This window comes from Microtus oregoni, unplaced genomic scaffold (assembly GCF_018167655.1).
Source record: "Microtus oregoni isolate MIOR12 unplaced genomic scaffold, Mior012 000049F_ref0000343, whole genome shotgun sequence".
NCBI lineage: Eukaryota > Metazoa > Chordata > Mammalia > Rodentia > Cricetidae > Microtus > Microtus oregoni.
In genome coordinates this window covers 7894460-7920259 of record NW_024543223.1, presented here as the reverse complement: position 1 = coordinate 7920259, position 25800 = coordinate 7894460, and the positions used below count along the sequence as shown (strand labels likewise).

The window sequence follows — 25800 nt, the reverse complement described above, 5'->3', positions numbered from 1 at the left end:
ACTCACACACACCAAAACAGAAGGGTATGGGTACATGGACGGACCTTGCTCATTTCCCTATGAGTCTAAAGAGGAGCCATTTCCACTCACTAGGACATCCCTAACACCCAGCCCAAGGCCTGGCACAACATGCCATGTAGGCTTGAGGTCAGCAGTGAGGTCATCTTCCCATGAGACATCCTCTAAGCCCTCAGCTGGCACTGTTTTTCCCCTGTCCTCACCAGCCTGCATAGGAGTTATTGAGTGGGTGAATGACTGAATTTGGATGCTGTGTCCAGCTTTAGTAAATTTAGTTATGATGCCCCTGTCTTGTCTTCTAAGAAGTTGTGCCCCTGGGATTATGGGGAAGCCCGGGGCAGGCACAGGAGAGATGCAGAACCCCTGCCTGCTAGACCACATGAGCTACCAGCCAGGAATAGGCTGAAGCTGTGCAAAGAGAGCCACCCACGTGGAGGGCTGCCGTGCTTCCTCAGTGCTGGGCTTTGAGCTCCTATAGAACCTCTCTGAATCTTGGCTTCCTCACCTGCAAAACACAACAGTGCACACCTCCAAAGACCCAGTAAGAGTCTGGCCTGTGATCAGTCAGCACGTGTGGCACAACAAAGAGCTCCAAAAGTGCTGTTCCCATTGCACAAAGGACCTCCGGCATCCTCCAGGCTGGTGAACCATGGTGCATATGAGACACTTCTGATATCCAGGGAATCATGAGATAGAGGCGGGCTTGAAAGTCAAACCCACACACCAGTGAACCTTGGACCCACCACTTATGAGCTTTCACCTCTGACAAGACAGGCTCTGAGCCTGTCAAAGTCCTCTCAATAAAAGAGACTCATGATACTCCAGTGCTGCGGTGAGGCAAGGCCATGCAGAGCCATAGACATGGCAAAGGAGACATTCAGGCCTTGTGGCTTCAGTGAACCGCTAGGCAGTGAAACCAGCTTGCTTGTTAGCTGTATGCAGGGATGCATCCCTACTCAGAGGCACGTGGACTGCACACATAATGAAGCAGCCTGTGCCATTCAGACTTGAAGGAGACTCCGCATTTCTTGGGCATGAACTGTCAGGGACATTACTGTATCTGTGATGACAAGAGACACAAACCCATACTTGCATCTTGTCTAGCTGTGGAGGCCCATGAGAAACTATGCTCCACCCTGGGGCAGTGCGGCTGGCTGCTGGAAGTGCAGACTTCCCTCTTTAGCAGACAGCCGGGATAGTGCCTCCTCAGTCTCCAGATGGTGCACAGGAGAGCACCCTCCCCAGGTCCAGGTGAACGTGTGACTCAGACTGAGCACTGCTACTCCATGTTTCTTTTGCTTTGGGCAGCTATGCTCACACCACGGTCAGGAACTGTTGCCTCTCCCTGCTTTGTATTCCTGCCAACAGGCCAGAAGGAAGAAGTGCAGAGCAAAACCTTTACCCTGACTCATACCTGGCAACTCCTCGGCAGCAGGCTTTTCTTCAGAGTCTTGGGAAGCATTCTGTGAGGCTTTCTCAGACGGGGGTTCTTTCCTCTTTGTATTTGGCTCAGGTTCCAGCTTAGATCTAAATACAAATACTTAGCAGTTATTTTACCTCCAAAACAAATTCCTTTCTGACAAGAGAAAGGGTCATGAGTGTCTTGCGCTAATTTGCTCTGATCTCTCTACCGGGGCCCAGGAATCACACAGACACTTCATATCTTACTGTAAGGTACAATGTTGATGGTACACTGCCTTCTGCATTTCAGCCACAGCATGGTGCCTAGCATCTACACATGCTGAGGCTGCCCTAGAGACACCACACTAGGAAGTGGAGGTACAGTAATCCAGTAATTTTACACTAATACAAAAGTGTTATCAAAGACACATGCATGGGACATACACACAAAACCACACACATGCACGTACTATCATGAAATAGTTTAACTATGAAAGTATAAGTCTTTAACAGCTTGTTGAGCCAGGAAGCTTTCTTCCCACCTTTTCACACACCACTCTGTCCCTACTCACAGGGGCGTATTCATCTCTGCTACCTAGAGATCTTCTTGGACTTTCTTTTTAAATTTTGTTTATTTTTCATTAGTGTACATGCACATGAGTGTCTGCAGGCACACAGTGCACATGTTGAGGTCAGAAGACAACTTCTGTAAGTTAAGTCTTCTCTCTCCACTTTGTTGAGGCAGGATCCCCTCTCATTTCTCTGGGAGCGTCAGGTGATTTTGTCTCCACCTCCCATCTCAACGCAGGAGGACCGAGACTACAGAAGTGTGCTAGAGCATCTGTTGTTTGTTTGCTTGTTTCGGTTTTAAACACGGGTTCAGCTGCATACCGCCTCTTTCTTCCTAGCCCACCCAGCTTCCATCCAGAACCCTCCCCACTTCGGCCCCACCGCCCTCTTTCGGCACATAACGTCACCCAGCCCAGCCTGTCTGGGCACTGGGTCCGAAACCTCGGGGCACCCAAGCGGGCGGGAGTCCCTTTGTTTCTATGGCCTGCCTGCACCAAGCAGGGTAGGCGCTTTGTTTGCAACCTGCCCACCAGCACGGAGGCCTGATCTCTCGGTGCCAGGAGAGCCAGAATTGGGGTGAGTGTCTGGCCCCGTGGCGCCAGCCTGGGAAGGGGAGCTCAGAGGTTCCTAGGCCCCCTATCCTTCTTGAGCTCTCTGCAGGGCCTCCACTCCCTGCATCCGCCTCTTTCTTCCTAGCCCACCCAGCTTCCATCCAGAACCCTCCCCACTTCGGCCCCACCGCCCTCTTTCGGCACATAACATCACCCAGCCCAGCCTGTCTGGGCATTGGGTCCGAATCCTCGGGGTACCCAAGCGGGCAGAAGTTCCTTTGTTTCTATGGCCTGCCTGCACCAAGCAGGGTAGGTGCTCTGTTTGCAAGCTGCCCAACCAGCACAGAGACCTGATCTCTCAGTGCCAGGAGAGCCAACATTGGGGAGAGCCAGCGTTGGGTAGGCAAGGAGACCTGATCCGGTAAAAGAAGATCCATAAGGGAGCATTTGGAAGAAGAGATGGGCAGACGCCAAGGCAAGAATTCGCCCAACAAGCTGAAAAGCAACATGAAGCCACCAGAAACCAGCGACCTCACAACGGGAGGACATGAACACCTTAATCAAGAAGTAGAAAAGATTGACTTCATGAAAGTGATTGATGCCCTAAAACAGCATGTAAAAAACGCCCTTATAGAAATGGATGAGAAATATAACAGAAAGTTTGAAGAATTGAATAAATCAGTGAATGATACCCTAGAAAACCAAGGAAAAACAATCAAACAGATAATGGAAACAGTTTAAGACTTGAAAACTGAAATGGAGGCAAAGAAGAAAACACAAACAGAGGGCCGGCTGGACATGGAAAATTTAAGTAAACAAACAGAGTCTACAGAAACAAGCATAACCAACAGAATACAAGAGTTAGAAGAAAGAATCTCAGATTCTGAAGATACCAGAGAAAATAAACACACTGATCAAAGAAAACAGCAAGACCAACAAACTCTCATCACAAAATATTCAGGAAATATGGGACACAATAAAAAGACCAAACCTAAGAATAATAGGAATAGAAGAAGGAGAAGAAGTGCAGCTCAATGGTCCAGAAAATATATTTAATAAAATTATAGAAGAAAACTTTCCCAACCTAAAGAAAGATATACCTATGAAGGTTCAAGAAGCATACAGAACACCGAATAGGCTGGATCAAAAAAAAAAAAACATCCCCTCGCCATATAATTATCAAAACACAAAGCATACAGAATAAGGAAAGAATATTAAGAGCTGCAAAGGAAAAAGGCCAAATTACTTATAAAGGTAAACCTATCAGACTTACACCTGACTTCTCCATGGAAACCATGAAAGCCAGAAGGTCCTGGATAGATGTACTGCAGAAACTGAGAGACCATGGTTGCAAGCCCAGATGACTATACCCAGCCAAGCTTTCGTTCACTATAAATGGAAAAAATAAATTTTCCAGGATAAAAACAAATTTAAACAATACACAGCCACAAATCCAGCCTTACAGAAAGTAACAGAAGGAAAATCACTAACTAAGGAGTCCAACAATGACCACAATAACTCAGACATCTAGAGACCCTTCACCAACACAAATCAAAGAAGGGAAACACACAAACTCTAGGACTAAAAATATGACCGGAGTTAACAACCACTGGTCATTAAAATCACTTAATGTCAATGGACTCAACTCACCTATTAAAAGGCACAGGCTAAGAGATTGGATACGAAAACAGGATCCAACATTCTGCTGTTTACAAGAAACACACCTCAACCACAAAGAGAGGCACCTACTCAGAGTAAAGGGCTGGGAAAAGGCTTATCAAGCAAATGGACCTAAGAAACAAGCAAGTGTGGCCATACTAATCTCTAACAAAGTAGACTTCAAACTTAAATCAATCAGAAGAGATGGAGAGGGACATTTTATACTCATATCAGGAACAGTTCATCAGGATGAAGTCTCAATCCTGAACATCTATGCCCCTAATATAAAAGCACCCACGTACATAAAAGAAACATTGCTAAAACTCAAGGCAGCCATCAAACCGCACACACTAATAGTAGGAGACTTCAACACTCCTCTCTCACCAATGGACAGGTCAATCAATGGACAGGTCAATCAACAGAAACCTAACAGAGAAATAAGAGAATTAATGGAGGTAATGAATCAAATGGACTTAACAGACATCTATAGAACATTCCACCCAAATAGGAAAGAATATACCTTCTTCTCTGCAGCTCATGGAACCTTCTCAAAAATCGACCACATAGTCGGTAACAAAGCAAACATCCACAGTTACAAAAAAATATTAGTAACCACCTGTGTCTTATCAGATCACCATGGATTAAAGTTAGAGTTCAACAACAATGCTACCCCCAGAAAGCCTACAAATTCATGGAAACTGAACAGTCAACTACTGAACCGTACCTGGATTAAGGAAGAAATTAAGAAAGAAATTAAAGTCTTCCTGGAATTCAGTGAAAATAAAGAAACAACATACTCAAACTTAGGGGACACTATGAAAGCAGTCCTAAGAAGAAAGTTCATAGAACTAAGTGCCCACTTAGGGGGAGAAGGATGGGAGGAGGGGGAGGGAAATGGGAGGCTGGGAGGAGGTGGAAACTTGTTTTTTTTTTCTCCTTTTCTCAATAAAAAAAATGGAAAAAAAAACAGAGAAAGCTCACATTGGAGACTTAACAGCCCACCTGAATGCTCTAGAAAAAAAAGAAGCAGACTCACCTAGGAGGAGTAGAAGACTGGAAATAATCAAACTGAGGGCTGAAATCAACAAAATAGAAACACAGAAAACAATCCAAAGAATCAATGAAACAAAAAGCTGGTTCCTGGAGAAAATCAACAAGATTGACAAACCCCTATCCAAACTAATCAAATGGCAGAGAGAGAATACGCAAATTAATAAGATCAGAAATGAAAAGGGGGACATAACCACAGTCACAGAGGAAATTCAGAGAATCATTAGATCTTACTACAAAAACTTATATGCCACAAAACTGGAAAATGTAAAGGAAATTGACACTTTTTTAGATAAATACCATATACCAAAGTTAAACCAGGACCAGGTGAACAATCTAAATAGACCTGTTAGTCGCGAAGAATTAGAAGAGGTTATCAAAAACCTCCCTACCAAAAAAAGCCCAGGACCAGATGGTTTCAATGCAGAATTCTACCAGAACTTCCAAGAAGACCTAATACCTATACTCCTTAATGTATTTCACAATATAGAAACAGAAGAGGCATTGCCAAATTCCTTTTATGAAGCTACGGTTACTCTGATACCAAAACCGCACAAAGACTCAACCAAGAAAGAAAATTATAGACCAGTCTCACTCATGAACATCGATGCAAAAATCCTCAACAAAATCCAAGAACACATTAGAAAAATTATCCATTATGATCAAGTAGGCTTCATCCCAGGAATGCAGGGCTGGTTCAACATACGAAAATCTATCAATGTAATCCAGCATATAAATAAACTGAAAGAAAAAAAACCATATGATCATTTCATGAGATGCTGAAAAAGCATTTGACAAAATTCAACATACATTTATGATAAAAGTATCGGAGAGATTAGGGATACAAGGGTCATACCTAAATATAATTAAAGCTATATACAGCAAGCCGACAGCTAACATCAAATTAAATGGAGAGAAACTTAAAGCCATCCCACTAAACTCAGGAACATGACAAGGCTGTCCACTCTCGCCATACCTCTTCAATATAGTGCTTGAAGTTCTAGCAATAGCAATAAGACAACATAAAGGGATCAAGGGGATTCTAATTGGAAAGGAAGAAGTTAAACTTTCGTTATTTGCAGATGATATGATAGTGTACATAAGCGACCCCCAAAACTCCACCAAAGAACTTTTACAGCTGATAAACAGCTTTAGTAATGTGGCAGGATACAAGATCAACTCCAAAAAATCAGTCGCCCTCTTATACACAAAGGATATGGAAGCAGAGAGGGAAATCAGAGAAGCTTCACCATTCACGATAGCCACAAACAGCATAAAATATCTTGGGGTAACTCTAACCAAGGAAGTGAAAGATCTATTTGACAAGAACTTTAAGGCATTGAAGAAAGAAACTGAGGAGTATACCAGAAAATGGAAGGACCTCCCTTGCTCTTGGATTGGGAGGATCAACATAGTAAAAGTGGCAATTCTACCAAAGGCAATTTATAGATTCAATGCAATCCCCATCAAGGTCCCATCAAAATTCTTCACAGATCTGGAGAGGACAATAATCAACTTTATATGGAAAAACAAAAAACCCAGGATAGCCAAAACAATCCTATACAATAAAGGATTGTCTGGAGGCATTACCATCCCTGACTTCAAACTCTATTACAGAGCTACAGTGATGAAAACAGTGTGGTACTGGCATAAAAACAGAGAAGTCGACCAATGGAATCATATAGAAGATCCGAATTTTAACCCACAAGCCTATGAACACCTCATTTTCAATAAAGGAGCTAAAAGTATACAATGGAAGAAAGAAAGCATCTTCAACAAATGGTGCTGGCATAACTGGATGTCAACCTGTAGAAGAATGAAAATAGACCCATATCTATCACCATGCACAAAACTCAAGTCCAAATGGATTAAAGACCTCACTATCAGTCAGAACACATTGAACCTGATAGAAGAGAAAGTGGGAAGTACCCTACAGCAGATGGGCACAGGAGATCGCTTCCTATGTGTAACCCCACAAGCGCAGACTTTAAGGGCAACATTGAATAAATGGGACCTACTAAAACTGAGAAGCTTCTGTAAAGCAAAGGACACTGTCACCAAGACAAAAAGGCAACCTACTGACTGGGAGAAGATCTTCACCAACCCAGCAACAGACAAAGGTCTGATCTCCAAAATATATAGAGAACTCAGGAAACTAGACTTTAAAATGCTAATTAACCCAATTAAAAAATGGGGCACTGAACTGAACAGAGAATTCTCAGCAGAGGAAGTTCAAATGGCCAAAAGACACTTAAAGTAGTGCTCAACTTCCTTAACAATCAGGGAAATGCAAATCAAAACAACTTTGAGATATCATCTTACACCTGTCAGAATGGCTAAAATAAAAAACTCCATTGATAGCCTTTGCTGGAGGGGCTGTGGAGGAAGGGGTACCCTCATCCATTGCTGGTGGGAATGCAATCTTGTGCAACCACTGTGGAAGTCAGTGTTTCGGTTTCTCAGTAAATTTGGGATCAACTTACCCCTGGACCCAGCAATACCACTCCTGGAAATATACCCTATAGATGCCCTATCATATGACAAGAGCATTTGTTCAACTATGTTCATAGCAGTATTATTTGTAATAGCCAGAACCTGGAAACAACCTAGATGCCCTTCAATGGAAGAATGGATGAAGAAAGTGTGAAATATCTACACATTAGAGTACTACGCTGCGGTAAAAAACAATGACTTCTCAAATTTTGCATGCAAATGGATGGAAATAGAAAACACTATCCTGAGTGAGGTAACCCAGACCCAAAAAGATGAATATGGGATGTACTCACTCATAATTGTTTTCTAGCCATAAACAAGGGTCACGGAGTCTACAATAGGTGAACCTAAAGAAGCTAAGTAAGAAGGTGAACCCAAGGAAAACCATATAGTTATCCTCTTGGCTATGGGAAGTAGACAAAATTGCCGGGGAGAAAATTGAGATCTTGGGGGTGGGGTGGGATGGGGGTAAGGGGAGATGGGGAGAGAAAAGGGAGAAGGGGAGAATGGGGGGGACTTGGGGAAACAGGAGGATTGGGATAAAGGAAGGTTGGATAGGGGAGCACGGAAGCACAATTCTTAGTTAAGGGAGCCATTTTAGGGTTGGCAAGAGACTTGAACCTATAGTGGCTCCCAGATGCCCAAGCCGAGGTCCCCAGTTAGTTCCTTGGGCAGCTGAGGATAGGGAACCTGAAATGACCCTATCCTAGAGCAATACTGACGAATATCTTGCATATCATCATAGAACCTTCATCTGGTGATGGATGGAGATAGAGACAGAGACCCACACTGGAGCACTGGACTGAGCTCCCAAGGTCCCAATGAGGAGCAGAAGGAGGGAGAACATGAGCAAAGAAGTAGGGACCATGAGGGGTGCACCCACCCACTGAGACAGTGGAGCTGATCTATTGGGAGCTCACCAAGGCCAGCTGGACTGTGACTGAAAAAGCATGGGATAAAACTGGACTCTCTGAACATGGCGAACAATTAGGGCTGATGAGAAGCCAACGACAATGGCACGGGGTTTTGAACCTACGTAATGTGCTGGCTTTGTGGGAGCCTAGCCAGTTTGGATGTTCACCTTCCTAAAAATGGACGGAGTGGGGAGGACCTAGGACTTACCACAGGGCAGGGAACCCTGACTGCTCTTTGGACTGGAGAGGGAGGGGGAGAGGAGTGGGGGGAGGGGGAGAAGGGTGGGAGGAGGGGAAGAAGGGTTGGAGGAGGGGGAGGGAAATGGGAGGCTGGGAGGAGGTGGAAACTTGTTTATTTTTCTCCTTTTCTCAAGGAAAAAAAAGTTAAAAAAAAAAAGATCAGCAAGGAAAAGGAAAAAAAAAAACATAAACACGGGTTCAAAGGCTGAAAGTCAGGTTATTAGGCTAGTGCAGAAACTGCTTTAACCTGATAGGCCATCTTGTTGAACTGTGCGTGTGTGTGCGTTCACCCATATGTGCATGCATAGAGGCCGGAGGTCAATATTGTGAGTTTCCCTCTAGAACTCTCCACCTTATTTTTATTGTTGCTATCTTGCTCTCATTAGATAGCTCTGTCTTTCCTGGAACTCACTATGTAGACCAGGCTGGCCTCAAACTCTGAGATCTACCTATTTCTGCCTCCTGAGTGCTGGGATTAAAGGTGTGTGCCACCATACCTGGCTTCCACTTATTATTTGAGACATGGTCTCACACTCAACTGTTCACTGTTTCATCTAAACTGGCTGGCCAATGAACCCCAGGAACTACCTGTCTGCTTCCAGTTCTGAGGTTATAGGTGAGTACTGCCATGCCTAGATTGTACATAGGTGCTGGGGATCTGAACTCAGGTCCTTACACTTGCGCAGCAAGCACTTCACCCCCAAGCCATCTGTCCAGGCCCCAGCTTACATAGCATGTACTCTCCTGCTCTTCCTTAGAGTGGGTCTGTGTTTCTGTGGGTTGTGTATGCTGCTTAGCTGGACCAGTGCCTACATGCAGTGTCTGTTGTGATCTGCAAAGAGGTCCTCTAAAGGCCTCTGTTGAGGTCCAGTGGATGGCTTTACTGAATGAAGCTTTAGGAGTGTAAAAAAGGTCATTGGGGACATGTCGTTGAAGTGGCCAATGGGCTCCTGGCCCTTTTATTTTCTTTGTTTTTCAACTGTGTTGCCATGAAGCAAACAGGGTCCCTTTGCCATGTGCTCCTGTCATGTACTGTGGCACTAGGGCCAAGTAATCACAAGCTGAGACCTCTAAAATCATGACCCCAGCAAACTTTCTTCTTCTGACTCTTCTTTGTATTTTATCTTAATTTTTGGAGCCAGGGTCTCACTATGTAGTCCTGGCAGTTTGGAACTTGCTATGGGACCAGGGTGGCCTTGAACTCACAGAGACTTGCCTGCTTCTGTCACCTAAGTGTTCAGATTAAAGGTAGGCACCATCATGACTGACCTCTTTTTAAGTTGACTGTCATGGGTATTGTCAGAGTGATGGGAATCGAGCTAACACAGTGACCCATAAAAACATGTTGAATGAATCAATGTTTTATAAACACGAGTAAATAGCTAACAGAGGACAAACACTTTCTAAAATACTGTGCTTTGGAACCCTGATTGCTCTTCGAGCAGATGAGGGAGGGGGACTTGATCGGGGGAGGGGGAGGGAAATGGGAAGCGGTTGTGGGGACGAGGCAGAAATCTTTAATAAATAAATAAATTAAAAAAAAATAAAATAAAATACTGTGCTTTAGGGCCAAGCAGACTTGACTCTATGCTTGACTGTAATGCCAGCACACAGGACACATGCAGAAGGATTGCTGCCAGGAGTTTTATGAGAACCTAAGTAACAATGTGCAGACAAAAGATCAATCTTCTTAAAAGAATCAATCAATCACCAAAATAAAATAAGAGGCATCATAATAGCTCTACTAAAACCTATATAAACATTACAGGCAGGGTGCTGAAAGGATCCATGACACAGGCCATGCTGTTAGCGAGCCAGACAGTAAGTAAAAGTATAAAGTCAACTCGTGCTGGCTGGATCTGGTTTAAACATACCACTTAGCATTTGCCAAGCACCTATGATGTACCAAGTATTTCTCTAAGCACCTTATGAGGATAAATATAGACAAATTTATCCAACTCCAAAACATCTCTCTAAGACAGTACTAGTATTAAATATATTAATTGACTTTTTAAAAAAATAAAGAATGAAACTGAGGCCACATAGTAGCTAGGTTGAGACAAGACCTTCAGGTCCCAGTTCCAGAACCCATGTTGTGTTAACTCCATGAAGAAAGTCTCTTTAATTAGCGCTAAGAGAATAAGGGCTATGCCACTCAGATCACATCCAGACTAGACAAAGCATGTGTGTGTGTGTGGGCGGGGGGAGGACGACACACAACTGTCCGCAGCAGAGACCTCACAAAGGCCTTATATCAGGACACAAAAAAACCCCTGCACAAATTAACAAAAGACAAATGATTTCATTACACAGTGTGAAGGATTTGAATAGACATTTCTTGGAGAAGTATAGAAATCATCTCTAAACACAAGAACAGGTGATTAATGAGTGAGATGATCCTGTACAGCCACAGGAAGAGTTAAATACATCTGATCCACACTATATCCTGGGGAGAATGAGGATAAATCAGAACCTCACAAAGCTGGGTCCACAGGAAGAGTTAAATACATCTGATCCACACTATATCCTGGGGAGAACGAGAATAAATCAGAACCTCACATAGCTGAATGGTGTGTAAAATGCTGTTATCACTGTGGAAAACTTAGAACAGTTTCTTATTAAATCTAAGAGTGTCTTCACTATCATAGAGCAAACTCACTTTGAGGCGCTTACCAAAGAGAAAGGAAAAGGTATATCTCATGAAACTGGCAAGTAGTCACAGCACACATAAAAAAAAAAAAAACAACAACACAAAAACAAACCCATACCAACCAACATGAGAGTAGGTAAGGCAATGGTGTGTGCTCACAAAACACGATACTACTCAGTCACAGAGAGCAAATCACAAACACCGCAGCACAGATGATCTTTTAAAATGTGTTAAGAAGAGAGTTTGGGGCACAGTGCTCATTGAGCATGCCTAAAGCCCAGGGCTTGATCCCAGTACTGCGAAATAAACTCAAAAAAAGAAACCTTTTTAGAAACAAACAGGGTTTAGTCTTATTTAGCATTAGTGTATTGATATAATTATAAAATAAAATACTGCTTAATATTTTGGATCAAATTAGTTTTGGAATTTAGTAATTGAATAGCTTGATACATTTTACAATTTTCAAACTAGCCTGAAAAAGAGATACCCATCAATGAGAATTTTTAATATTTTCCTCTGGATAGTAAATGACAAGTATCTTGACATTTCTTGATCTCATTTCTCATCTGTAAAACAGGGGCTACCAGAGAGTTCTCATGTTGTCACCATTTCCCCTGGGATGCTTAAGTAGCAGAGTCAACAGCACACAACCAAAGTGGCAGATCGTCTGTGGCACAACTTACTGCTGCAGTGCCATGGGTGGGGCATCATGGCCTCACAGAGGAGCTCCTAAGACAGAGCCTTCCTCCTTGCAGAGACAGAATCCTCAGAGAAGCAACTGTGGGGCAGGACCGTCTCCAGCTCAGAGTTCAGCAGATACAACCTATCATGATAGGGGGCATTGCAAGCAGCTCATGGCTGTGATAGTGGGGATATGAGGTTGTGGATTGCATCCCTGTGGCAATCGTGAGCAAAGAGACTGATGGAAGCCAAGGCTGGCCTGTAACTCCTAAGGTCTGCCCACCAGCTAGGCCTCATCTCCTTAAGGTTCCATAGCCTCCCGAATTCTACTGCAAAGACTAAACAACAGCATCAGAGCTATAAAATGCAAATATTTTTGGAGTTCTTTCAAGAACCAGAGTATGGAATCCTGGAAACTTCACAGGGTGGCAATCACTCAAGATCTTGACAGAGAGTCAGACTTTGGCAGACACAAGGACAGATAGGACATTCCAGGCATAGGGACCAAGAGCTTGTCATTTATCTTCAGAGAATTATCATAGCTGGCCACTTGTAATGGATAATCCTGTGGACTTGCTCCCCTAGCCACGTAGGAGGTTCCCATTGCCCCTCTCCTCGTTTTCAGTCTAGGTGGTGTGACAAGAATGAGCTGGTATTCTGTGTCTTAAATTTTATTGTATAACAATCACACACAGAGAAGTTTGAAGTCTGAAGATTCCCTCAGAGAGTAAGTTCCAACCTGATACCCTTCACCTCTGAATATTTAACATATCCCCTAAAGGCAGAGTGCCTTGATGTAACCATCACAATCAGAAAAGGCACAGCCATCTCTCAGTCCCACTGATTCCTAGAATATTCCATTTTGACCAACAACAGCCTGTACAAGGGTCCAAGTCAGAATCCTGCATCATGTTGCCTGCTAATGCTTTTTAAAAATCTGTTCAGAATGCTTTCTTCAGACTCTTCCAGTTCCATGTGCTTGATACACAATACTCTGCCAGTCATTCCAACCATGCCTCTGAACTTAGGCCTGGCTCCCTGTGGCTGAAGCCTGGTGATGCGCTGGCAGAGATCACAGAAGCACCACTGCTCTTCTGGGGCATTTGCCAGCATGTGCATGGCTCATCTTGACTGACGTGGTGGCTATGGCTCCTCAAAAGAAGCAAGGGGAAACACTTGACATTATAATTCTTTCAAACTTTCATTTGTTCATGAGTTTACTCCTGTCCAGATGGACTCCTGACACCCTCTTTCATGCAGTGGACTACAACCTACCACTGTCCTTTAGTTTTCACTGACTTAAGTGTAGCCAGCAGAAACCCCTCAGCTAGCCACTGTGACCTTCGACACACCCTACCATTCTGTGATCCCTCCCTTGTTTTCTGAGACAGTGGAGTGTCCTTGGCTCATTTCACACTTTTCTTTATCCAGCCTAGGAATAGGCCATTTCTCCAGGAAGCCTGGTACCTAGAACCTAGAAGTGGTACTTAGAAACCAAGATGTGTGTGTGTGTGTGTGTGTGTGTGTGTGTGTCACACATTGTGCATGGTCACACAACAACACTGGGCTTCCAGACTGAACTATAGAAACTGAACACTGTGACACAGTGTATCTTTCATTCGAACCCTATCACAAGGTCTAAGCATCCTGGCCTGTTCTCTCTCTCATACAGTATGTCAGTTTCTCAGAAAACTGGGAATCAATCTACCTCAAGACCTAGCAATACCACTCTTGGGCATATACCCAAAGGATTCACACTCAGACCACAAGGACATTTGTTCAATTATGTTCATTGCAGCATTATTTGTAATAGCCAGAACCTGGAAGCAACCTTGATGCCCATCAACTGAAGAATGGATAAAGAAGATGTGGGTACATTTACACAACGGAGTACTACTCAGCAGTAAAAAAACAAGTATATTTTGAAATTTACAGGCAATGGATGGAGCTAGAAAAAAATCATACTAAGTGAGGTAACCCAGACCCAGAAAACAAACATGGTATGTACTCACTCATACGTGGATGTTAGACATAAAGCAAAGGATAACCAGGCTACAGTTCACAACCCCAGAGAAGCTGAGAAATCAGGAGGACCCTAAGAGAGACATACATGGAGCCCCCTAGGAATGAGAAATAGACAAGATCTCCCAAATAAAATGGAAGCATGGGGGGTAGAGGGAGGGTAGGAGAGGAGGGGGAGAGGGAAGAAGAACATGAGGGATTGACTGATGGCTGACTTGGGAGAAGGACAGAGAGGGAGAGCAAGTAAAGTGGTATCTTGATAGAGGGGCCATTATGGGGTTAGCAAGAAACCTGTCACTAGGGAAATTCCCAGGAATCTAGCAAGGATGACCCCAGCTAAGAAGTGGAGAGGGTTCCTGAACTGTCCTGTAATCAGTTCGATGACTACCTTAATTGTCACCATAGAACCTTCATCCACTAACTTATGGAAGCAGATGCAGAGATCCACAGCTAAGCACTGCCCGAGTTCCTAGAGTTCAGTCAGAGAGGCAGGAGTGATATGAACAAAGGGGTCAAGACCATGATGCAGAAATCTATAGAAACAGCTGACCCGAGCTAGTGGGAGCTCACTGGCTCTGGACTGACAGTTGGGGAACCTGCAAAGGACTGAACTAGGTCCTCTGAATGTGGGTGACAGTTGTATGGCTTGAGCAGTTTGTAGGGCCACTGGAAGTGGGACAAGTATTTATTCCTAGTGTATGAACTGTTTTTCTGGAACCCATTCTCTATGAAGGGATACTTTGCTCAGTCTAGAAACGAGGGGGGAGGGGAGACCTTGGTCTTTCCTCAACATGATGTGACAGACTTTGTTGACTTCCCATGGGAGAACTCACCCTCTCTGAGGAGTGAATGGGGGGTTGGGTGGGGGAAGGTGGGAGCAGCTGGAAGAGGGGAGGAAGAGGGAACTGGGATCGGTATGTAAAATAAAAAAGGATTTAAAAAAAATAAAGTCCTCTGGGAATATATAATAGGGCCACTTGTGCCAATGCTCATCCAATATTGGCCCACGTATTTCTAGTTTGTAAGCTGTTACTCTGTAACTCTATGATGTCTCCTTCAATCAGGAACGCGCGGAAGAGCATCTACTTTGTAGCAGGCTCCAATCAGTGCAGTGATCAGAAAGTCAGAAAAAAAGGTTCCCATCTCCAAACTTGTAGTCTTGTAGGAAAATAGCAGAGAGATGGGATGCCCCAGGGAGTTATCCCACTCTAGCTAGAGGCAACATGCAACAGGTCCTACTGTCAGCTCAGAAAGCAAAATGCCACCAGGGTAGATGAAAACAGGTACCTTTAATGATGGCACTATCATTTGCAGACAACATAGTCACTGTAGGAAAGTGCAGAGCTGTCAGCTGGAAATACTTCTGACTTAAAAATACTTTCAGCAGTTTGAAATAAGAGCCCTTTGGTCCGGTAGACGGATGTGACATCTCCACTCTACAAGAACAAAAGCTACCACATAATACCATCTGCATTCTTAAGACTTTACAGTGAGCAAGCTGCACCTTAACAAGAATGGTTTCCTTCACCAGATAAACGAGATAGTGACAACAGTGCCACAGAACACGAGCAGCTGGACTTCTCAAACAAACTTCTTAATGACAGCCATCAGCAACCCAAACAGAACAGTGGCTAGAAACAACCCACCAATGACAACTGTGCACACTCTACCCACTGGCCTCCCCAAAGGACAGGCACTGTGTGACGGGCTGAGGTGTTTGAGGAGACTTAAGTCAATGGTGGCTGCATGAGTGTGTGTGCTGCACCTGGCTGTGAACAACACATGGGAAACCTACTATGGAGACAGAACACTGCTGGAAACAGCTGGAACACTTCATAAGTCAGGTGACGTTTGATTTGGGCTGGAAAGATGAGTACGATTTTGTCCACCAGATAGACAGAGAAGACTATGTGAAAGGTTCTATGGATGAAGAATTCAGCAAGAATTGGGCATTAGAAAAGCAAAGCTCCTTTAGGACAAAGTCACACATAGGCTTGGCAGAGCAGATGTCACTGGGGACTGATTTAGAAACAAAAGCTATGATACAGTCATTATAGCCTTGAATTTGCCATATTTGGCCTTTGTGAGACCTATGCATAAGGGAGACATACGATTAAGGATAAAATTGTAAGTATGCTTTAAATGTAAAGATGAAGAAAGACCAGAAGAAGTCAGGGTGGCCAACACAAGCCTGTAGTTCCACAGTCTTACCATCTGGGAGGCTGAGGCAGTATGATCAGAAGTCAAGGCCTGCCCGAGAGGTACAAGCCTAAGAGGAGAGAACTGGACCACACTGAAGAGTTAGTCATTCCAAGGTTTCCAAGGCCTTCTGTTCAGGGTAATCATGGAGAACAGCGATCTGGCAGCTGACTGATGCTGTTAAATTCCCATCTGACTAACATCAGAGGGAACTTCTGCTTAGAAGCAAGGCTGAGGCTCTGTGTGCTGGGGCCTATTCCTGTCTCTCCCTGTGATAGTGCAGCAGACACGCCTGTCTCTCCTGGGGACTGAGAGCCAATGACTCCTTACAATAGTGACAGCTAATCATACAACACCAGAGTCAGACCTGCTCCCCTGAGTCCTCCCAGGGAAAACTGGCAGTCACCATGCCAAAATGGGTATTGGAGTGGGAGTAGGGTTTGGTGTACATGGCATCTTGAATATATTATGTCATATTGTCAGCAATATAGGGGAGCACTGGTCAATGTGAAAACCCCTTTGCAGAAAAACTTTCAGAGAAGGAAGTATGGGGGCCAGAGACCAAAGTCAAACAGCTCATAGGGTTATGAAGAAATGGGGTGGGAAGTTAGGTGGGTGGCATATACCTGTAACTCCCTCACTCTGAATCCTGAAGCAGAAAAAAATATAGGTTCATGGCCAGTTTAGGCTGCATGATGACTTTGAGGCCAGCATGGACCTCACAACCAGACTGTCTCTCTACTACTCCCAACAAAGCGAAAAAGAAATTAGGAATTGCTCAACCAGTCCAGCTGCTATGAAATTGTGGGGTCATGTGAGTTTAAATCCTGCTGAACCTCAGTGTGATCAGGAAAACAAAAAGAATCTGCCTCATGGGCTGCTGTGGCTAACAGACTGGCCAGCACCACCTGGTACACAGTATGTCCTCGGCTTCTAAGACCGCATTCGGTGAAGGCTTCGTGCACAGAGGCCCACAGAGTCACTGCTTTAGGAGCTCAGGCTGCCATTCCTGTTAGCCCTGTTTTAACTGAGGAAGGAAGAGCAATACTCACAGTCTCTTCTTATCCACCACACGCTTAACTCGGATGGCTCTTTGTTCAGAGTAAAGCTTACATACTCCTGTTGAAGCAGAAAATACCAGAACAGAGAACATTTAAAATGGCATCTCAGGCGAAGGTATCATTAATACTAATGAGATACTACGTTCTTCAGCTAGCAAAGCTCTATTCTAAATTGCATCTCCTATGAAATACCACATTTGACCTTTAGAAGAAAATGAAATACTTTTTAAGTAATCTTCAACGAAATCCAAAACCGCAGTCCTGTGTTCCTTCACTTGCTGGGAATGTATCTCCTTGTGGGCTGTAAGAGAAAAGGACAGCACTCAGGTCTGTGCTCAAGGACCCCACAGAATAGTCAGCTTCCTCAAAGCTCTTGGTCGAAAGCATGTTCAAAAGCACAGCTATAAACCAGCCTCGTGTCAAGTGAGACTACATTTTTAAGAGTAAGATTTATTAGGGTTCACCAGGTGAGAGATTAAACCCATAGAAACTGCAGTCAAACAATTTATAGCTTATTACAGCACCAGGGGAGCTGAGTTGAACCAGCTCCTTCCGGAATGCTGACCTGGCTGTATTAACAGCTAGTGCTGAGGCTCACCTTCAAGTGTCATGCTTAAATCACATGTGCCAGAGCACGGACACCTCTGCCTGCACTGCTTTCAGCATACAGTGACTGCCTTCTCCCCTCAGACACTGAGTGGTACTATCCATAGTAGCCTGCTCTCCAAGAACCTTTCCCATTGATGAGCCACAAGGGCCAGGCCTATGCCAGTTCCTATGGTGAGACCCTGCTATCAGTGGAAAGGCTGGGTGCAGGCATGATGCCAAGACTTCAGAGAAATACCTCAAATGAACTAACTGAGGTCCAGAGGCAAGAGGTCACTGAAGGTCACAAATGCCTGCCCTTAAGAGTATGGGGCACAGGTTATGTTTTTACTAGAGGGCTGCATAACCTGGGACTCACAAGATGATCTGGATACTCTGCAATGCTGCACACATAATTTTGTGTGATGTATAGTTCCTGGTAAGCTTTCATTAGACTCTCAGTTATTTATTGATCAACATTCTCTGAGAAGCTTCTCCACCAGAAGTCAGCCATGAGTCCAATAGTAGCTGGCAATTTTGACCTCTGTAGTTCTGATGTATGTGCTTAAAAACCACAGAAGACATATGGCTGGGAAGCCTAGCTCCTCCTCTTCGGGGATGAAACCCAGTGAAGGGGAGATAATACTAGGCTCCTCCTGCCAGGCAAGGCTCTAGCATGTTGTAAGAATTCAAGTGATATGCCTAATTACTTTCTATACTGCTTCAAAGAAGTTGAGCCCAGGGAAATGAAGTGACTTGTCCAAGGCCATGGAACTAGCACGTAGCAGAGCTGGGGTGCATTGCTTTTAAGTCATGGCTGCAGAGTTTTCTCTCAACCATGACATTTCAAATGGGGGCTGACTTTAATAGGACAACTAGATCTTAGAGACTACTGCCATCTGTCCTGCCACTCAGAACATTGTCACACATGCATGTTTCCACAAATATACAAACACCTACAACACACACAATCTATTCCTCTGGCCTTGGTCTTTTGGTAGGTTATAGATTCTATTTAGAGAGGTCTTTTCCATTCCTGCCTTCCAATTATTTAACTTGAGTGAGGTCTTTTCAGGACTTTGAACAGCTTAGCTTAGAAGATGGACCAGGAAAGAAGGACTTTCAAGTTTTACGTCCTAAATGCCATTCAGAAAGTAAAGGGGATCATAAGTGGCAGCAGTGTGAGTAGTTAACTGTTTGGCACATTCATGGGATCTGTTAGTTTCTTTTGGAGCACTTCACCTTCTGTTCTGAGTTGTTGAATTGCCTCTGAACAGGTCCTAATGAATATCTGGGCATCCTGGTCTATCTGGTCTCGCTCTGTGTCCGTCATCCTCCCATATTCAGACATGGTATGGCTAAAATAGAGAAGAAAATGTGAGGGTGGCATCAGTGAGAACATAATGCAGTCCAGGTAGAGTGTTAAGAAAGGTTTCTCTGACCAAGTGACACCGAAGCTGAGACTTGGACAGGGGCTGGTCAGACCCCTAGGTGGAGCGGAGGCCATGAGGTGCAGTCTTCTAAACAGCTTCCACAGCAGCAGGCCAATCTAACATGCTGCAGCACACAGCTTTGCTGGGAACAGAGGCTCTGCCTGAGGACTGCATAACCTAATAACTATGTTAGAGTCCCAAGCTGTTCACCCTGTAGGGACACCATCCGAGAGTACTTGAAACATATGAGAAACTTCTGTGGGCTGTAGTCTTTAGATTCTAGAAAGCAATTTTCAAAGCTCACAATAAAAAGTCTCTAGAAATAAATTTCATTTCTCCTGATGCTAAGTTAAACCATCTGAAGTGACCAGGCTGGTAGGGACACCCACTTTCAGTAACAAGATCCTGAACAGCACAGAGCACATGGCTCACATTCACAAGCACTGGGTGAGTGTGGCATCTAACCATGAGGACAAAAGACAAAGTCTTGAGCATTCTATTTCACCTGTGACCCAGATCACAGGTTTCCACTCTGTTGTGAATGGCTCTGACCACTGGTCTGTCTTATCACCTACCGCAACCCAGAAACAATGGCCTCCCATAGAACTCACCCAACGTTACTTTTTCATGCCATGCTGGTCAAGAGATTATTGTGCCTCCATTCCAAAGCTGCCCTCTACTTTCCTGCTTTGGGACAGAGCTGGGGCCACCTCTGATCCTCACCTCTGCTGTGCTGCTATTTGCTTCTTCTGGCCATGCTTTGCTTTTCTCCATTGCATTTACTGTTCCCAGAAATACCAAAAAGTCTTTTTTCCTACAAAGCTATGTGGAAGTAAGGACTGTTTGCCTTGTGTCTGCTTCCCTGGTAAAATCAGGCAGCACCGAATACCTGACTAACAGCCAGATGCTGAGCACAATTCTCAGTGCTTTATGTGTATCTGATTTCTTATTTAACCTCACAAGTCATTCATTCATTCCCTTGTGTATGTCCTGAGCCCTCTTAGGATAAATACTGCACTAGGGTTCAAAACTGAGTAAGGCCCATTTCAGATCTCCACAAAAGGCACTCAGTTGGTGGAGTGATCAACACGAAAACAGAGAGTACCAAGAACAGCACTGACTGGTGCTGATGTGGAAGTGGTCAGCTCATGTGGGATGGGGTGCTGGGCAGGACAGTAGAGGAGAAGGCGTGCCCTGACAGAGGATGGAGACAAAGACCAGATACGATTCCCCACCTTTTGGGTGGCAGTTTGAGTGAACATACAATATCCACTCCACACTTGGGCACATATGAGTGAAGCAGGGAAAGGAGCAGGAAGGCTGGTCCTGTGTAAACCAGGCACCTGGGTCCAGAGCGGGGCAGCACATGACATGCACGCAGTGCGTCTCCACACTGATGTGTCTGGCACCTGGCGACACCATTCCTCATGTAACAGTGTTACAGTGAGCACTTATTTAAAACTCAAACACAGACACTCCACCCTCCATTCCCAGTGCTGGCTTCCCCAGCAGGACAGTCACTGGAGGATTGTAAACAGAGCCATTTGCACATTGTTTCTCCATAGCAGATTGCCTCAAGACTGAAGATTCCTGACTTCAAGTGCTCCAGTCACAGCTGAGAGACCACTGCCACTATCCAAGAGAATTAGAAACGCTAGGTGCAGGCAGTGTCTATAGGCGTGAGGGTGATAGATCTAAGAGACACTGACAGGCAACATGGGCTGCCTGGGAACGGAGGCAAAGGAGCAGCCTAGAATGCAGCTATGTGTACACAAACAAGCATCACAGTCAGGACAGAGGGCCCAGGCTGGAGGGAAGGAGCTTATGGTACTGAGCCAAAGGTGTCACACCGAATTTAGGGCTTTACAAGTGGGGAGCTGGCACTCTTACAAGAGGGCTCCCTACTCTGCTGCGCCACTGTGTTTTAAGAGCATGAGATCCACAGTGTGCATTTGAAACAGAGCAGGCCAAAGTTATCAAGACCACAAGTCAAGTTACAATAACAAAATCATTACTATTCTGAAAAGGTTAAACATCTTATAAACAATTCCAAACTATTCTCATGGGACATGTATACATAAACATCAAGTTTTATTTCCTTGATTATGAGGAGAAATAATTTTGTTACAGATCTCAATATAGCTAAGTAGTAGATTCAATTAGAGGAGACTATGCTATATATGAATTTGAATTGGTCAATTTACTTCAGGAGGAAGGTGGTGGAAAGTGAAAAAATACAAGTTTATTTTCTAGTTCAGAAACTTAAAGGAACATGTTTCTCCTTCTGACTTAGTTGGTGGTGCATGAAGAAACAATAAATTCAGGGTCAAAACCTCACTGCCCTTCTCCTGACTATAGTTTTATATAGAAGCTGCCCTGCATTGAGGGTAAAGAAGAGGAAGAAAATAGCAAAGGCTTTACTGTTCCAGATGCTGAAGGCTATGGCAACAGTTAGGACTATAGCTTTGTTTTTTCTGGAAAATGTTAGAGACACAGCAAATTTATAGGGTATACTGGGCATATAATATGCATGGTCAATACACATTATGAAATTAAATTGATAATACCTAGGCTACACACAGGAGCTGAATGCAGACCGTGCTTTCAATAAATTATCAAATAGGTGACATAGACAGGCCTATGCATATAGATGTGTTATATCACACAGCACAGGTTAATATTCAGCAATCTTTCCATGTTCTAATCTAGGGCACTCTGTACATTTACCTACTTAATTCTCAAAACTTCCAGGTAGGTGCTGTTATATTTCCATTTTACAAATGAAGCAATTGAGTCAAAGAAAGGCTATCTAACTTGCTAAGATTACACAACCAGTTATTAACAGAGATGGTTTTTGACCAAGGCAGCCTGCTCTGGAGTCTTAACTTCATCAATCTCTACAATACTTCTTAGGAACAAGGTCACATATAGGTTACTCTCACCTCAATCTTACTATGTAGCTGAGGAAGGCCTTGGAATTCTGAACCTCCTGGTTCTACTTCCCAAGTGCTGGGATTACCATGTGTGTCACCATGGGCAATGCGGCAGGCGTGTTTGGACCAGGATGCTTGTTTCCCATACTGGTATGTGTGTAGGGGGCGGTGGATGGGAGGAACCCACAAACTGATTCTTGAAAGAGGCATGATTGAGGGAGGTAAGAATAAGACCCTAGGTAACAATGAAAGCCGGAGAGGAGGGGAGGACTTCAAACTGGCTGGAACACAGGATAGGTGGGACTGCTGTCTTTAGCAGTCTTCAGAGCTAGTCAGAAACTCTGGAGCCAATGAAATGGCTGGGTGTACAAAGAGAAATGAAGTGACAACATGTTACATGGAACAGCAGTGAAAGGTCAGGCCTGGAGCTACTGACTTCAAGCTAAGAATCTTGCCCTGTTCGTCTCCATGTTCATTTGTTTGCTTGTTTGTTACTCAAAGCTGGAGCTGAACCCAGGGCCTCACACATAACAGCAAGTGTTTACCACTGAGTTAGCTGTGTGCCCAGTCTGTCTTGTCTCTGTTTCCTAGCACTTATAATGGGTAGGAGGTATGATAAATTTCTGTTGAACTCTAATTTCAGAACTTTTGAGTTTGGTGGAGTATCCCCTGAAACCTCAGTACTGAGAAGAGGAGGTAAGAGGACCAGGAGTTCAAGGCTAGCTTGGGCTACATAGAAAGAGCTCCTCTCCCCATTTCAACAAGGCAGACATAAAGAAGGGAGGAGAATGGCAGAGTTTGGGTGATACCAGGGATGTGGAACTGCCTGAAACAGAACAGCTGCTGCAAGCATAACTTAAGCAGACCCTGAGATCTGGGCCTCTGTGCTCAAAAAGGAAAGCAGAAAGCACTAGGAACTGAGGCAAACAAGCTCAGCAGAAAAGAAGTAATGCTCTAAAGACAGAATGCCCGTGACTGACGGGGGGGGGGGGGGGGGGCTCTTCTCTCTGTGATGAAGATCTCGAGGAATGCAAGGAGACCTAAAGGAATGATGACTGGTCTCTTCAGTGCCACACTTAGTCAAAGTAGAGTCACTGAACTTGGAACACAGACCCACCCAACAGCCCCACTCAGATGTTTACTGTGCACTGCACATATGCTTAAAGCTGAGCCCTGGCCCCTCTCTCCACAATGCTCTCCAGCGGCTTTCCCCAGGATGTGCTGCTAGCAGTTCATTCCTTCTTGTTGCTCAGGCCAAACCCTGACATTATCCCTAGCTCCCCTTTACCTCTTGGTCTGTATAGATCTATCTACACATTCTGTTGGCTCTACCTTCAGAACATTCCTCAGAATCTATCCACCAACATCTCCCATTCAATCTGCAACTGAAGCTGACTCTAGGATCTGCTGCTTCTGCCCAGCCCCTCCTCGTTTGCTCGGCACACCAGTCACACAGGTGCTCTAACAGATTTGGATCCTGTGAAGCCCTATGCATAGGCCTTCCAAAGCTCCTAAGACCAAAGGCTGTTAGGATAGACAAAGCAGTTCTTGAGAAACTCTCTTGGCTTATCTCACCCACCTCAGACCTTGGCTCGGGCTCATGAGCCTTCTGCTCCTTCACCTTCTAAGCATGTTGCCCATGGACCCTGGTGTCTGAACAAATGACTCTTCACTTCCAGTTACTTCTCCCTACTCTGCTCCTATGGGAGCACTGAGGTGAAAGGGGTCAAAGCTCCCAGTTCAGAAAGGCGCTGGCTTCTGAAAGAATACAGAACCTGCCACCAGGGTAGACCTATACAGCACTGGTCCAAACACATTGGACTAATATCCTCCGGTTCCATAGTCCCAGTAAATGGAGCCCATTCGATAGAGAGAGAGAGAGAAGGTCTGATAAAGGTTAATCTGAGAACACTGACTACTCAGGAAGGAGGGGAGTCCACAGAAACACTACACAGACCCACTTGACCTTGGATACTGGAAATTGATGGTGCTGTTACTCTTTTAGTAGCAACAACAAAAACCAACAAAGTTGTTTTCCCAAGTGGTATTGTTTTGTTGCCAGGGTTTCATGGAAAAGGCACAGAGTGGGGAGATTATTTTAATTAAGGTCATTCTAAGATCCAGCCAGAGGCTGCCTAGGCTTCATGCTGTTCTGCTCTAGTAAAATGTCATTATTAAAAAAATTAAATGGGTCAATAAAGTCTAAGCTCTACATTCTGGAAAAAATTATAGCTTCCTAATTATGTCAAACTTACAAAGCCTCATGGTCTGAAGGCAATATTTCTACCCATGTTCTTTCAATTCTGTGATTACACTGCTTATAAAATGTTCCTAGGAACAGGCCAAGGCCAGCACATCGTACTGGGAGGGGGGCTGTAAAACTGCAAAGCTGGCAACACTCTACAACCTTCAGAAAAGAGAACTTGGTGGGAGTGGATGAGGGAGGCTTATTCGCATCTTCAGGGATAGCAGTGTGGGGGCACTAGTCCCTTGTCCTGGCACTTCTGTGTGCATTAGCTTCCCCAGAGTGAATCTAGGTTTCTCCCTCTTCAGCCTCCCAAGAGAGGAGCAGGAATTTCCCTGATGGGTACCCTGGCTAAAGGAACTGGGTGTGTACCTAGCCCCACCCCCATCTCACCCTCATCTCCAGACAGGTCTGCCCCTGTGGGCAGCCAGCAGAGTTTCCCTTTATTCCACTGTCTCCTAGCAAAGGCACCTGGCTGCTAGCTGGGAGCCAGGGACTATGACTCTCAGTGGCACTAACCTGACTAAGTCACCTACAGTCTTAAGTTCTGCTTGTTGGCCTAGTTTACTCCCATCCAGACTCTGTTTGATGGTCAGGGCACTATGGGCTATCAGAGTTATTTAAGTCAACCATCACTTACCAAGGGACTTTTGTGTGCTGGGAATTCACACATTTAATCCTCATGAGACTATGATTCACATTGCATCAGAAAGAAGCACAGAGAAGTGATGTGAGTTGTACACACTGACTGATACCCAGCCAAACTGGACAGAAGTATGTCTGGTCCCAAAGCCCATGCTCTTTCAAAGGCGGCAGACCACGATACGATTGAACTGGGGTGTAAGGGTTAGCAGAGAAGACTAAATTTCTACAAAATGCTGGGCTAGTTAAGAGTAAAGAAGCTTCAGGGACATAGTTCCATGTGCTGCTCAAAGAGGCTAAGGATGTGCTTAAGCTATAGTGCTGGCAAGATGAAGTCCCAGTCCCTAGGGATTAGCCCCAGCATTTGCTACCACAGTGGCTGGGAAGAGAGAGGCTTGGGGCTGCAGTGGGCTGAACTGAGATGCCAGTTTACTATGCAGTTCAGGAACCCTG

The 25800-nt window shown here is 44.6% G+C and overlaps 1 protein-coding gene across 3 annotated transcripts in view; it reads right to left on the bottom strand.

Annotated features, from left to right (window-relative positions):
* Stx18 (syntaxin 18) overlaps window positions 1-25800 on the bottom strand; it is a 116883-nt gene that overhangs the window by 20236 nt on the left and 70847 nt on the right. For all 3 annotated transcript variants that reach the window (XM_041636323.1, XM_041636324.1, XM_041636325.1), the window contains 4 exons: window positions 19337-19452; window positions 17733-17810; window positions 17501-17567; window positions 1433-1545 (listed from right to left, as the gene is read on the bottom strand). In XM_041636323.1, coding sequence (XP_041492257.1) covers window positions 1433-1545; window positions 17501-17567; window positions 17733-17810; window positions 19337-19452 — 374 coding nt within the window. The remainder of the gene's footprint in view (window positions 1-1432; window positions 1546-17500; window positions 17568-17732; window positions 17811-19336; window positions 19453-25800) is intronic.